Raw genomic sequence first — 16,762 nt, 5'->3', positions numbered from 1 at the left:
GAATCTCATAGCGTTAGTATCTTGTAATCTAACTCTAAAGTATTGCAACATCTTGTTTGTCAGAAGAACTTATTTACATTTTACCACATCTTAATTTTGTCCAGGAGACATTGAGTATTCGTGTATGTATCCATTTCGAATGCCTCGATTCGTTTTTCTGCTACTGCGTAGAGCCTCCATACATTTCTAGACTATAGGTGTCTTGATATGATAACCAAAAGTTTCTTTACCAGGGACTACCTTACAAAGGGATCCACCAAGCGTATCGTTCTCTTGATCTTTTGGCATTCGAATTTCTACATTCATCTAAAATGACGAACAGAAGATGATTGAAGAAGTACATACATTATGTTCGATGTTTATAGACCGTGGTCAGACATTATCAAAGGCAATGCGGCGGAGATTGTTACATTCTTTGATCTTTGATGTAGCATCCCAGATATTTACAGTGAGTAATTCTCTCAACGTTTTGTTGATTTATCTGTAGGGAAGCATTTTACAGGTTAGCGACTAAATATCATAAACTGTGTCTTAGAAGCATTTATTGTTAGACCTATGTCGCTTCCTGTTGTATTTATGCAATCCAATACCTTTTGAAGGCCCTGGAGACTATTCCAGAAGATAAGTGCCGTCAGAGTATCTAAGATTATTAGGATATTAGATCTAAGAATAAAATAACTAATATTTGCGAAAAATGAAGCCATTACCCTAAAAGTCCTATAAAACAATAACTATGCATAGACATTTGAGAACATCTGAACTGTATATTAAAAAAAAAACAATCACCAAATCGCAAGATTACTTTAAAAAAATTATTAATTTATATATTAAGAAAACCTAAACTGTTGCATATTCATTTACCCCGAATACCATTCACCCCCGTGTCATAGCAAAACGTCACATACATAACAATCTGATTCGCCCGCTGTATAGCTCTAGCCTCGTCGGGACCCAACCTTTCTAGTCCCACAGAAGAGCTGGGACTGCCTGTCAACGAATCCTTTCTTCTTCTATCGTCGTCATTGTTTTTGTTGCTGCTAGGGCTGTGTCTATTTCGTTGGTACAACTGCGGCCAAGACAGTCGGTTGTTTGACGATTCGTTGTCTAAGTTTCTACCCAGTCGATTAAATGAGATGGTGTTTCGTTGTTTACTGATGTATGAGAAAAATATGTAAGCAATATTTAATGTTAAAACTAATACTATTACATAAAATGTCCGAAAATCGGAAGATGCTACTTAAAAATGTGTGGAATATGAACCAAGAAATACGTTGTAACAAATTTATGTTTTTACAATAGTACTGAATTTTTACTATCTAAGAATACTACTAGAAAGATTTAAAGTTAATGCTCGTTTCAGACATTGTTATTATGGTCTAAAAGAGATATTCACGAATGTTAAACAGTTACAATTAATATTAAAGTATTTTAAAAAGCCTTTAACAATGTCAGTCATCAAATAAGGAATTAAATTACGGAAAAAAATCATACATTTTTATTTGATTATTCCTTGTGCATTCGCATTTCAATAAAACCAAAGCCGTATGTTAACCACAAGTCATTTGAAAATTGTCCAAATGCCAATTCAAGAAATACCAATCACCTCAACGTTTGCTGTAAAAAATAGTAATTATTTTCTCTCATATCCAGGGGTTGACTATAAAAAGGTTAATCCCCCGTTGAGGAGACTGAACGTGCTAAAAGGACAAATATGTCTGTTGATTGAAGGTTTTCGAAAACTTCCCTTGTTTCCCAAGCAGGCTTGGATACATAGATTTTGCTTTAGCAGATTACAAAGAGAACTTTTGGATTCGTAGACTTTTGCATTGCAACTTGAAAAATCATTTGTGTATTTCCTACATACGAGGCTTGTCTTTTTAGTTTTGCATGTAGCCGCTTATTGGGTGCCACCAAGAAAACCTTCCAACACAAATGTAATCTCAATCTTTTGTTGACATAAATCGAGAGTTTCATTGCGATACAACAAGTCGTCTCGATACATTGACTTTTTGAAATTGACAAATCGGTCGAAAAATGGATCTTAGCCAAGAACATTTTCAAGCAATAATTTTTTACAATTTTCGGAAAGGATTGTCCCAACAGCAACGTCCCGCTGAAATAATTTCTGTGTTTGGGAATGAAGCATCACAGGTGTCAACTATAGAGCGAATGTTTCGCTCTTTTGCAAGACTACCAGCAACCTAGTTACTTGTTATGTCTTGGCACCCATAACAATATTACTTTGTTGTACTTTACCAGTTGATTAACCGTTTGTTTGTAATTCAAAGCTGTTATGAACCTACAAGTTGTAGATTTCAAAGTCACCTTGTCTGTCAGAGACAGAACGTGATGATGGTCATACAGTTGTCTATCCATTTGGACAGACCAACACTGGCAATGACGCAGTCCGATCCGCTTTGGTGCTAAAATGCGAATAGCAAAACAGTCAAGCTCTATGGAGTATTGGGCCACAATGGGATCCTGGGCAGCGGCAAAACATACCGAAGTATAACGTGAAATATGCTTAGAGAGAGTATCAGCAGATTCAGTACCGTATCCTAACTGTCTGGAGAAACGGAAATCTGATTTTCATTCCTTGGAGAGTGCAAGGCTCTTGGGATCGATATGCGAGAATTAACATCTCTTCAAGGGGAAGACTTGTCTGGTGGGCAGATATTCTGACTGTCGCAAAAGTTGTCGTTGCTTCTACTACTTAGTAATTTTGCATTATAACGACCTTTGTTACAAAAAGATCATCTTTGGGCGAACAAACGCCTAATAGATTTTTTATACAACGGAAAAAAAGGAGAGCAGGATGAATTATGTAGTTTCCGGTAGGGATCAATGAATGAGCTTCACAGAGCACACATTTGCAATCAAAAGCTGCAACTAACCTTTGGATTTTATACCTACCTGTTTAAAAATTTATCTGCCAAAGTATGAAGCTCGCACTGAGTATCAACTAATGTCAATTGTAACTGTCATTGTAACTTATACGCGGAATTAATAGACAAAACATCTCTATAAATTGCATAAACATAGACAATTCTCAACAAGCAAAATAGGTTAAATGAACCTATAATTGTTTGATACCTACATGCTTTTGTTACAAATATTTTTTGATCCAATTCATAAGTAGCTAGAATCTTAATAAAATCGGTGTGACGAAAAAGATTTATGTAGATGATCAAGAAGTACATAATATAAATGCTCAGTCAATTATACGTTAACATAAACATGCATCACTGCAAAATACACATAATAATACATAATTGAATTTATTCAAAGAGGAATTAAAAACATCGAACTGTGAAAAAATATTATAAACATGCGAAAAGTTTTCAGAAAATAAGACAGGATTGTAATTATTCATAAGAACAATCCTCTAAACTATTTCAAAAGTCAATATATCACTTTTAGTCAATTATACTAACATAAGTGATGTTACATAGTAGTGTTATTACGCAATTATCTAATTATTTCACTAATGCTTTTATAATGTATTGATTTGTGGTGTGGAGTACAATGAACTGATATACTCATTGAAATATATTTTTATTTTGTAATAATGTAAGGAAGATTGTTTACTTTTGTTTTTAAAACTCCGCAGGTCATGTGGACCGAACAGAGAAATTAGCAAAAAAAGAAGCCTTTCTCACGGGAAATACAAGTTTTTTGTGCGTTTTTGAAGCTATTTTTGCAATCATTAAGCTACAAATTAACAAAAATATATTACAAACTCTCATCTTAAATGCTTTAAATGCTCCATGCTTTTTCAGTAAAATTGTGTCACTTTTTCATATAATTTACTGGTCTTGACCATTAGTATTTAAAATCAAATATCGATCTTACATTGTTTATAAGTAAAAATGATGTTTAATCTTTTGCATCCTTTGTATACTATATTCACAATTTTTCTACTTCCTTTACTATTTTTCCTCTACCCCAGATTTAAGCTATACGCTTTTCATTCCTTCTAAGGGAGAAAATCGCTAATCTTAGACACCTAAGGTATCAAATTAATTGAACTCTCGTGGGTCTCTTTCTGCTGCAATTAATTCTTCAAGGAAAAGTAGAAGGAAAACGAGGACCAGGAAGGTGAAGAATTTCCTGGCTGAAAAATCTACGTACATGGTTCAACACAATAACCACAAATCTTTTCAGGGCCATGATGGTTGCCAACATCCGAAACGGATAGACACTACAAGAAGAAGGATTTCTTTCCATGTTATCGGGCCCTAGGTGACTTGATACGCCGAAGTATCTTCCAAGAATTTGCTTACGCTTTCTGCAAGATCTTATACTGACTTTACTGTTATGTTTACTAAGATCCAGCTGTTTTATTTTCTTTAGGAGGTTCTTCGGAAGAACTCCAGTAGTAAAGAGAATAATAGGTATCATCTGGGTACTTTCCATTCTCTATTATATCCTTATTTTGCTGGCATCTTCTGGAGATGTTACTGCTTCGCTTGTAAGCTGAAACTGAAGCCGCGTTGTGTTGCGGAGGTCATATTTATATTTTCTACTCGCCTCCCCTCCACTGGTTTCGGCGTGAGAGGGCGTGTCGTCGTTTGTAGCTTTTCTTTTTTCGTGATTTGCGGAGAGGGTATTTGTGGATTTTAATATCGGTATCCATGTTTTGTTAATTCTTAGTCCTTCTTCTATCCGATTAAAATTATTTGGATGCTTATATATTTCCACCGCTTCCCGATATAACCGTGGGTAGTACTGTGATGTTTTATCCAGCATCTGCGTTTCTTCAAACAGTATCCGATCTTCTCTGCTTCCAAAGCGTGTTCGGCAACGGCAGATTTGTCGATATGCGATCGAAAACTTAACGATTTCCTTTTCAATTTGTAAGATTTTCTCACGAAATTAATTTAATATGCTACATAATAAAATGCTAACGCTAATACTTCACAATAAAACAACCGTTAAATATATTTAAAAAGTTACCGCTTACTGTAATATTATTTTATACTTCCTTAGAGGTTCTACCGAAAATGTACCTAAATATTCGGCTTTTCTTCCCCTGTTTAGGATTGTATTGTGAATCCTCTGTATAAAACAACCGTTAGATAGGATACTTTTAACAAAAATTACCGCTTGTGTTGTATAATACGATTCCCGATGTTTTGACTACAGTTGGCGGTGGTTTTTGTTTGCACATATAGAATATAATCCCTCAAAGAGAACGCCGAAAGATGTCTCGTTAGAGGAAGTCCATTTTCTCTATAAAAGGAATATTTTTTCGATCTAAATACATTTTCCGCTGAGTCATTATGCAGTGCAGTTCAATATTGTGTGTTTTGGAGACCCCTGTCAATTATCAATATTCTTGATACCTTTCGTATTTCTTTAAATTCCTGTCTTCTGTTACCTATTATAGGTTGTTTTTTCTTCATTCAATTAGGGTTCAACGTAATCCTAAATATAATCCAATGTTAATTCCAACGACACTCCAACCACAGTGCAAGTATAGTTCAAAGATTGTCCAAGCATAATCCATGTGGAAACGTAGTCCCAGTCTATTTTACGGCCCCAATTGGTAATCAAGTTTCCCTTCAGCTAAGTATGGAGCCCCCCGTGAATTACAGACTTGACTACACAGAAGGTCAACGTCTACTTGATATGTCTACGGCTAAGTTATTGCGAGTAATTTTATTTTATATGCATTGTCATGCCAATTCAACTGATGGCACTTTCTTGTGTTTCTCACCTCTATGAACGACACCGCCCATAATCTACCAGTCTCAGCAACGGAGCCTTTGAGCATATTATATACCGGTGTCCTAAGATAAATTCTACATAATCTAGGTCACAAGGTATGGTACACTTTGTACCTCAAGATCTCTGTACCATCTCCTTTTTATATTTAACATGCAGATTATTGTTGATAGGTATCGCCACACCAATTAGTGCTTCTTTATTACTAATATTATTACCAATACGGTCTGCGACCATTCTATTACCTGAGTTGAAGTTATCCTTCACACCTGATGACTGCTCCGAAATTCTTAGCTCTCAAGCGTCCTTTATTACCTCCCCCTTACTGTTACATCAAGTTTTATAGCAATACGAGCAACGATATACTTTACTCTATAAGAAGAACTGAGGTAATCCTTATATTTTCTACTCCTACTCACGCACAACTATTTCTCAAATAAAAAATTTATTCTTTATATTTAATTTCTTTTAATTCTTTAAATTATATATTAATAATATAAATAAATTTTTTATGATACATGGTATACAGCCAGCTACAGTAATTTAGTTTCCTTGTGGATATTTCTCAAATGAAAAAGCAGAATTGTTGGATTGAACTTTACTATTTATATGTAAATACTTTTATTGTTTTATCATTTATTATCTGCTATATCGTTATTATGAAACTTCAATATAGGCTATTTGTGATCTTTTAATTTTTTAGAAATAGTTTAGAGGAATATTTAAAGAAAAAGTAATTCACTGAAGGAATAAAACCATAAACGGGGAGAAAAACGTGATTTAATTCAGTTCACTTACGCTATTCTGTTTATTGTGAGATTCACAGCCGAAACTGTCACAAGATGGCTACAGAGTACACATACGTGTATGAGTAAAATGCGGAAGTTATTATATATCTACGAAATTTAAAGATCTACCGCGTTAGTAACAAAACATCGAGAAGCTAAAGCGAAAACGTACGCATGAAATACTAAAAAAAATTGAAAACTCTTAAAAGGTCCCCAAAAATATAACTTTTTTTTTTGTTTTTACCAAAGATATATCTACCAACTATATGCATAATATGTATATAAATATATAATGAGTGATTCATAAAGATACCTGCAAAAATATTAATTTTTTTCAATAACTAGTGGTTAAACATTAACATATATCTATTGAAGTATATTCAACTAGGAAAAATAATTCAATAATGTATTATAATTTTTTAAAACGTCTAGTCAGTACCGTTTAATTATTCAAGGCATTCGTTCTACTTTAACTAAGTACAAATATCAAGGAGGTTTGACATAAATTTAGCCTTCGATAAGTGGCTCTATAATGGGTTTCACTATCTATAGCGTATTTCAGACATGCGACACAGTGTACAAAGGATACGGCCATGCAAACTAAATGAGAATTTTCTTGTCAACGTTGCCGCTCTTCACGGCAGCAACCGTACGAACAACATACAATCAGAGATTCTCAACAATTCCGTCACAAAATTAGATTTTTAGTATCTCTTTGTCAATCATTTTCCATCCACTCCTGAATGTAGGTCTCTCCCAATTGCTTCCATCTTTCTCTCGTTGCGCCAATCTAATCCACTGTTTGCCTGCCACTGCTCTTATGTCATCTACCCATCTTTTTTGAGGTCTTCCCATGCTTCTTGTTGTCGTCCTTGGTCTCCATTCTAGAATTCTCCGTGTCCACCTGTTGTCATTATATCGGGCTACGTGACCTGCCCAGCGCCATTTCATTTTTGTAATTTCTTCCACAATATCCCCAATCTTCGTTCTACGTCTTATCTCGGTGTTTCTAATCTTGTCTCTCAGTGATATTCATTATATTTTATTTTTAGTATATTTTAGTAATTACATGGATAGTAAACAATTTCTGTTTAATGACTGTCATAATGAATAATGGGATTTTAATAGGTTCATAATTACTTATTAGGAATAGAAAACATATTTAATAACGTTTCCGATGATGATCTGATTGGTGTTAAAATATATAGAGTTGCAGTAACTTGCGTAAAATTGCGATTATTTCTATAGTGTCGGTTGTTATTTTTTACGAATTTGGATAAAGTTAGTAATGGCACACGTAATTTTTCCACGGAAACGCGGGCTACATTTCAGTGTTTCAGAAAAGCAGAACTACCATTTCGATTGCCGTGGTAATGATTCATTATCAAATATAATAACGTTTGTGTCCGAAATGAGCGGTGTTTCTGAAAGGAGTATTAACAAAGTGCTCCGGGAGTATGCATCACCTGCTGGTCTCCAATAACCGAAGAAAAGTCTGAAATCGGTAAAATTTTATCATCTCGGGAAAATAAATACGATAAGACAGAAAAGAACGGTATCCGTAGAACAGTGCACCAATTTGTCGTGAAAATAGACCACCGACAATCAACTCTGTTTTTTTCTATAGTAAACACTGCGCAACATTGGCCCAATTTTTCAAGAAGCACACTATATCGTTTGTTGTGCGATATCGAGTTTAAGTTTGAACAACGCTGTAGAAAGTATATTTTAATGGTCTTTCGTCGATACCGCGAACACAGTAGAAAATAGGCCACAGCGTATTAAAAGAATTGTTAGACACGTCCATTAAATCGCATAGAGATGCATTTGTCCGTGGCCCAACTACAGGATTAAAAGCTCCTACAGCTCGTGGTCCTCGTTTTGTCCTCCTAAATGCAGGATGAAAATGGCTTTGTACGGAAGCAGGAGCATGGAGCAGAACTGACTTTACTGGCAAAGAAAAACACCCAAGATTACCATGACGAAATGGATGGTCCACTCTTTAAAAATTGGTTCAAACATAACTTAATAGATGTTGTGCTGATGGATAATGTTCCTTATCATATCAGAAAATTAGAGAAAGAAACACTGCTTCAAATAAAGAAGATCTAAAAACATGTCTAGATATATTTTTTGAACAAAATTGTTTAAAAACAGAACTGTTGGAAGTTATCAGGGCAAATTACGATCGATATACAATTAAAGATATTGTACAACAACACAATTTAAAAATTCTCCGCCTTCCGCCCTATCACTGTGAGCTCAACCCCATAGAAATGGTATGGAGCGAAGTGAAAAGATATATTGCTATAAATGTTTTTTATTACCATATTTTTTTATTGACCGTTCACGAGTGAATTAAAAGAAAAAATAAATATTCAGTACCGTCAGAAAATTATTAATTGTTTAATGACCGCTGAGAAAAAGAAGCAAATAAAAGTATTAGGCAGGTACTTGTAGAGGATTATCGCTGTAAACTGCTGTTGAATACAAAATGATGATTTATTTATGATAATTCACAGAATGGGTGAAAAATTTTAAATTTATCTTTTTATTCTATATTATTTTAACTTATTTTATTTTATTTTAATTTATTTTATTTTTATTTTTATTTTACTTTTACATTTTTACATACATTTTTATTTTACTTTAATATTTAAAATAATTTATTTTTTTATTTTTTATTTTAATTTACGTTATTTTACTTTATTTTATTTTAATTAATTTCAGTTTTTTTATGTTATTTGATTTTAATTTCGTTTATTTTAATTTATTTTATTAACAAACATGGATGTGACGGCGTTTACTATTCCACGTAATGTACGGTCTCTCGTTACAATAGTTTTTATTTTTTTCAAACCTATATCCATAGCACGATCCGCCGGTCCGTCCATAGCCCGCGATAAGAAAGCTATGATGCTTCTAGAAAGATTTCAAATTGTATTTACAGCTTTTCACCGAATGTAATATGGCCGGTTATAAGCCGTTCCCTCATGTTGCGCATAAACTACAACACTTCTACTATTGGCGTAGATATGTCTAGTTGTGAAAAAATTAATTTAATTACAATGTAAATTATCTTTATAAACAAAATAATTATTGCGCATTTATTATAAAAATACCTATTATTATTACCTAAAGAATTTGCAGGTTCTTTATGATCACTCTAGTGTTAATGTACTGAATAAAATGTATAAATTTTGGTTTATTGCTAGTCGTTAACAATTTACATCAAATTGTATTGTGATCAAACATTACTTTCTTTCATGACTTTTTACTACGGTGACTAAATTATGACTTACTCTTCCCTTAGGAATAACCGTTTCTAGATTTTCAAATTTCTTCGATGATTCTTCAATTTCAATTCTTAACTATTTCATCTCGTTTCATTTCTGTGATAGATTTAACCAACGCTCCATCGCACTTTCAGGCACACGGTCCTTTTGCACTGTTCTTCTTGTCATGGTCAACGTTTCTGCTCCGTAAGTCAATGATACCTGTATCCTTTGTAAATCCCCACTTTTAAATGATTTTTTTTCTTTTTACATTACATTTTTTGATTGTTAATTGTATGATAATAATAATACGTTGGAGCATATTGGACGAGATTCCAGCATAACAGCTATTTTGAACTACGATTACTTCATTTTCTTGATCGGAATGTAAGCAACCAATAGCATTATGCAAATGCATTTATGCATTAATTTAAGTACTTGAATATTACATTAAAAGAAATCAACACAAGAAGTCAAAAGAATTACATATATAGTTATATCATGGTTGGCAGATATATCGAAGCACGTGATTGAAAAAACTGTTCAATATGAATAAAACAAAAAAAAATTATAAAAATAAGTAAAAAGCAATCCGTTTAATTACAATTTTTTCAACTTAATAATCGATCCTATACGGAAAATTTTATTATTCTGATATATTTACGACAATGTTATCTTTGAGATAAAAACAAATTTAAAATATTTTTGATGTTAACGACCTATTTTGTCTAAGTATAACAATCAATCATAACAAGTTTATTTTTAATCAAATGAGTAACTTTGGATTACTTATTCATTCAAGGATCATTTGAACAGTTTTCTCAATTGTGCGAATAAGATGTTTTTATATACAGTGGCTTCCGAAAACTTATTAACAAAGTAACTTAAAGAAAGTTACTGTTAAGATTTACAGGAATAAAATGAAAAAGACCGTCAAGATTTGATTTCACGTACAAAGTGTCTATGTATCTATTTATACGTATTTCGCCCTAATAGGGCTCATCAGAACAGATATTCATAGGCGTTCTCAACGTGAAAAATAAATCTTTTCTGTCTTTAAGAAGCAACACTAAAATGGCTTCGATATGGACGCAATAGCGACATCTGATAATAAATCAGTGTCATCATTGTGTTTCAAAACTATTTTACGGATTTACAGGAATATTTTTATGTACTTTTGATGTTTTTGACAAAAAACACTCATTGATTAAGTATTTTCATGCTCACTAATTTTGTGAGGTGAGCACGACCGAGGGAAGCTATGGCAAGATTAAGTGGCACTCAAGTTTCATTTGCCTTTTCTCTGCATCCATTGTCTAGGTTCTCATGGGACAAGAATGGGTCAGGAACAAATATCATTACACATTGATTATATTTTGATAGATTTCTACTTAATTTTTGCAACAGTCCGAAAATGTTTTTGACAAAAAACACTCATTGATTCTCTAAGTATTTTCATGCTCATTAATTTTGTGAGGTGAGCACGACCGAGGGAAGCTATGGCAATATTAAGCGGCACTCAAGTTTCATTTGCCTTTTCTCTGCATCCATTGTCTAGGTTCTCATGGAACAAGAATGGGTCAGGAACAAATAACATTACACATTGATTATATTTTGATAGATTTCTACTTAATTTTTGAAACGGTCGAAAATAGGGCACCAGCAAACAATGACTGAAAAAAAGTGTGGAAACTATCTGAATGATACAAAATTCCTTTTGAGATAAATGTATGAAGGAAACAGAAATAAAAGAATGGTTCAATAGCAATAAAGCACCCAATGGAGCCTGCTGTTAAGTCGCACATGGATTGCTACACCATCCAGCTCGTTAAGCAACATTCTTATGAAGTTATGAAAGCGAAGTTTATGAATATAAAAATAAAAATCAAGATACTTTTGAGACTGACGTCGTATAATTGCCAATAATGAAGACAATGAAAAGGAGGATGTTAACAATTAGATTAGCTAATACATTGACGTAACTGATATGATTATTATAGTAAAAGATGCAATCTAAAACGACAAATGAAGACGAACAGGATACAGGCCAAGTGTAAGAAAACCACCAAAGTGATAAATGAATGATGTAAAAAACTTGGTAGAGAATTGGTAGATGAACACTTAAGTGTGGGAAAATTTCAGATCTCTAGAGCATTATAAGAACCCCAATCTTTCGTCACATGACCTCACCCACCGTTGTCACAGAGATGGCGCTGACAACTGTCAAAATTTAACAGCCGTGGAAAAAAACGGGATCCGTTGATATTTATGATTTACCGCCCAGGTGTCTCAGATATGTACGGTATCAGGTGTGCCGGGGACATCATTGATATTCAGGATGTAGTCATAAAATTATGGCACAAATCTATTCCAAACTATACAAAAAACAAAGTTTTTGTCGTACATCTTCCATTGAATTGAATATTTTGAAAGATTAAACATAAAATAAAATGTTAAATGTGGTAAGAAAATTATGTATTAAGTACACTGTATATAAAAACATTGAAATCAAACACTTTTTAAGCAGAAAGGCAAAATTATCAAATATTTTCGTAGCTTTGTTTTCTTAATATAAAGGATTTTAACAATTTGTATACAAACAGTAAATTCAAAAAATATTTTTTAAAAATTTTCTCTGAACTAGCAAAAATGATAACTCAACAACAAGTGGTGTGAAAGCGATCCAAAGAAAGACCAAACTAAAAACTGGAGAACGAAATCTAGAACTATGAATGAATGGAGAGGATTGATTAAACAAACCAAGGCCCAACCAGGGTTGTGGGCTAATGGTGATAAAGAACGCCCACAGATCACACTTCTATGGAAAAATATTTAGCAACTGTAAATTATACACCAACTGTTTGAATTAGCTGAATTTTGGTATGTATTTTTTTAGAAAATTTTCTTATAAATGAATACTAAGATACTTGCTTTTCCTAAAATATATCCAGAATGTACGAAGTCGACAAGACTCGCCCTGAGTTTCTTAAAAATGGAACTAAAGGTCAAGATCTTCTGTAAAAAAAAACAGTTTTCCATATAATTAAATTAGCATATTTCCATACTTTCGGAGTTTATACAATATAAATTTTTAATACCTATCCAAATTAAAAGAGAATAAAAAATTCAAAGCGTAATTAAAATTAAGAGAACAAAGCTGACGTTAATATGCTTGGAAAATCCATTCCGTACGCCAATTCGTCGCAAAAAGTGTTTGATATCATAATTTCCACTTACTTGAAGATAAAACCAAACACAAAAAAACCCGCAGTACCGTTTTTTCTATATTAAAATTAAAATAAAAGACCTGATCTCACCTGTCAAAATATATAAATATAGAAAACTGAGCAAAAACTGGTCAAGTGATTTACCTGATAAGATTTTCATTCGGTATATGATTCCTCGAATACCTCTGCTGGATGTTATTTTTATTCCCGTCCACTCTCCCTTGCCGGTGTTTCCTTCCCGCCTCGTGAAAGGCAAAATAGGCTCTAAAAAAGGCCCTGACAATAGCCCACCTAAACACGGCGACAGGATCGGCTCCCACCAGTTCTCGGACAAACGCCATGGAACTGTTTTTTAGCACTCCTACGATATCTTGTCGCATAAGATCGAGGTTCTTCTCCCGCATATCCATTACTTGGTACTTCACTTTTCCCGCGTAGTGGACTATTATGAAGGCGCCCTCTTTCTTCTGCGGTTTCTGGTAGAATTTGTTGTCTTTGTGAACGGTATTAAACTTTTGAAGTAAAGTTTCGTTCGTCGCTCCAGGAAAGCTAAAAAATAATAAAGGTAATTAGATTTAGTTTAAAACAATTACTACAATATTGCTTAAAACAAAACTAAATAAAATGCTTCAGAACAGCAATGTTGTATCTACACCAACAACTGATGCCTACAGAAAAAAATATAAACATTGTCACATTTTATTTTTTTTATTTCGTATTTGTTAAAAATAATTTAAACCACTAATACAAGTAAAATAAAAATAAATAAATAAAGACCGTAAAACAATTAAAAATATACTGAAACTAAAACGCAATGATCTGAATAGAATATGAAAATACAAAACTTGAAACCATTCAGAATGGAAGGTGACAAAGGTTACATGCTGTGTCACCTAATACAGAAATGGACTAGTACAGTCCCCAGACAAATTGAGTCCCTTTAGGTTTGTGAATCTAATCCGTGACATATTTTGAATATCCCACAGGAAAAGAATTATTTTCTGCGTAGCTAAAATAGAATAACGGTTTCCTTCTCATTGCATTCTTAGTACGGCATTATCGCATTTAATATTGACCGGTATCTGTAGATCGGTAGCATGGTGATGTGGAGGACACTGCGTGTGTTGCAGTATAATTTTGAAAAGAATCACGCGCTACCATTTTCGTTTCGTCAGTTCTCAATGATAGTGTAGTTCCCAGAGCTGCGATAAAATTATGAAGGCCATCGTTTAGTAATGGACATGGTCCGGAGACAAGATAAACAAACTCGTCAGAATACAAGGGGAGGTGGCTGAAATTACTTTCCTGGAATTTGTATTCAGTCTGCTACTAGTCAATGAGTGCAAAATACCGCTATAAAGTCGAAAAGTGACCGGAACATAAATTTTTAGACAGAAATAGCAAGGAATAATTTATTTTAAATGCATATTACTACACACTGTATAAATATAATTACAGAAACATTTACATAAACTAAAAGTGTGGAGACCTAGTCTTGAAATGAACTTTCCGTCGACTATAAAAAATACCACAATTGTCTCAAGCATATTTTAATGAAATAAAGGAATAGAAAAGAAAAAAAAATTGTGTATAATTACAAAAATACAACATTACAACCACGCACATCAGATTTTTAAGGGTATGTTCGAAAGCAAACGCTGTTAGAGATATTATCGTTTAGAAATATAGGATACTGGATTTGCATGGATCTGCAAACACTTCAGAATGACCAAAAACTGACACTCCTCTCTCTCTAGATTCTAGACATAATAGTGAAATATTTGTAAATAATTTAGTAATAACTAATAACTTACTTGCACTGATCATCCAATAGAAAAATGAGCCCATTTGGTTTTCCTTCTATTAACTGCAAACATCCCGTATTGTCCATAAACTCTATATTAGTCCACCTAATACACTCTTTCCTATACTCTTCCTGTTCATACTTAAAAACGTGCTGATTGAAGTAATACTGAAGATGTTCGTTAGCGTAGTTTATGCACAATTGTTCAAAACTATTGTTCAGTCCAAAATCCTCGAACCCGAAAATGTCCAAGACGCCTATCGAATTACCCTGGTGTTCTCGAAGAGTGTCCTTTTTGGCTAAGAGAGCATGGTTGACTTGGAGAACGATCCAGTCAAAAAGCGCGCCGTAAAGGCATTTAGCCATTGCGTCTCGAGAGGCAATGGCTTCAGGCAGCCGGTAGTTGATGACGAGGGTTTCCCCTGAGGCACGGGCTCGTTTGGCGGTTAATGCTTGCATTAGTGTTTCCTGCAAATAAAATGGTGGGTAAAAATACCTTAGACATCTGTTGTTTAATATAAAGTAATTCACCAACAAATTCACTGAGATTTGTAGCACGTTTTGAAAATACAAGATAGTACAACATAATGCATATTTGGTTATATGAATTTTAGAAAGTACAGTACAAATTTAAAATATTACTCCAGAATTGTCATCGGATCCTAAAATAAATACTGAAGTCTGAGGTGTGAGAATGTAGGACAGACTAAGCAGAGATGTTCCCGTACCCTACATGACATTAGGACAGGTGTTAATAAGGTATTACCAAATAGATATCCGCGGATCAACTGAAATCATAATATAAGGGCTGCAGCTAGTCTGAACATGGAACACAAACTCACACATAAAAACACAAAATGTACAGCCACATCGCAACTGATTGATCATAATATGATGAGAATTGATCTGCAACGGCTGCGCTTCCCTGAGGTGTAATACTGTCGTGCCCAGGATATCCATAGTACAGTGGGAAAAGTATTACCTCAGTTTTTTCGTCCCAACTTATGGGTATAAAATGAACACGGAGACAAAAAGAGATGAGCCAGAAGAGCACTCACAATAATTGAGTGACTCTTGTGAGTCTATATAAATAAAAATATGAAGCGGTGTGAGAAGAGAGAAGTCGCGGACAAGATCTTTGCTCTAAATAAGTCAATGATCCCAATCAGGGTCTTATGGGTGAATCTTTAACACAAGGCAACTTTCGCATTACTTAAAGTGCTATGGAAGGTTCGATGTTACCTTGACACATGAGCCCTGGATGTACCTGGGCCAAATAAAATGTCTACCGTCTTAAGTAAGTCGTTGCTTTTCTTAAAAAAGGATATAAAACAGGTGGGTAGAATTATGGAAGAGATCCTTGCTTTAGGCTATTGACTCCTCAAGGAATTAAATGATGTGTCTGTCGGACGGTTATACAGGTTTCCACATCTATAAATGATAGACGTCTTAGGTAACACTAAGTATTAAGGTACTAGGGCCCTTCTATACCTATCATTCACTTCAGGTTTTCTGGCATTATATAACTAATATATACATCTAATTGGTAGATAAAATAGTAGTGTTTAAGCCTCGGACATGGTGCACTGGGTGTATACCATGGTGATCAAACTCTCAATTAGACAAATCAAGACAATTCAAAAAGCTGCAAAAGCCATACTCAGCAATATGCAAAGACTTGCGTGTATGGGGATAACTGGTGCCATGCGTTAACATCCATCCGTATAACAGCAGCTATGGAGGCTCTACTAGGCCTGCCTTCTTTGCATTTGATGATACAAGAAGAAGCAAGATTGGGAGCCTACAGAATAAAACAATCACTGAAACTTTGCAATGAAGGGATAGGGCATATGAGTATCACAAGGATTGTGACAAAGGACATTTTTATTGAGAAACCAGATCATATGACAAAAAAATACAATTTTAAGAATCCATAGAAAG

The 16,762-nt window shown here is 33.9% G+C and overlaps 1 protein-coding gene across 6 annotated transcripts in view; it reads right to left on the bottom strand.

The window, feature by feature from the left end:
• LOC140435145 (unconventional myosin-IXb-like) overlaps positions 1–16,762 on the bottom strand; it is a 143,018-nt gene that overhangs the window by 51,411 nt on the left and 74,845 nt on the right. For 4 of the 6 annotated variants that reach the window (XM_072523882.1, XM_072523880.1, XM_072523881.1 and 1 more), the window contains exons 5-7: positions 14,832–15,289; positions 13,162–13,566; positions 906–1,151 (exon numbers count right to left, since the gene is read on the bottom strand). In XM_072523882.1, the coding sequence (XP_072379983.1) occupies positions 906–1,151; positions 13,162–13,566; positions 14,832–15,289 (1,109 nt within the window). The remainder of the gene's footprint in view (positions 1–905; positions 1,152–13,161; positions 13,567–14,831; positions 15,290–16,762) is intronic. The other 2 variants (XM_072523884.1, XM_072523885.1) reach the window with 2 other exon arrangements.

This window comes from Diabrotica undecimpunctata, chromosome 2, assembly GCF_040954645.1.
Source record: "Diabrotica undecimpunctata isolate CICGRU chromosome 2, icDiaUnde3, whole genome shotgun sequence".
Classification (NCBI taxonomy): domain Eukaryota; kingdom Metazoa; phylum Arthropoda; class Insecta; order Coleoptera; family Chrysomelidae; genus Diabrotica; species Diabrotica undecimpunctata.
Note: the sequence above shows the minus strand (reverse complement) of the source record. Positions and strands in the feature narration are given on the sequence as shown.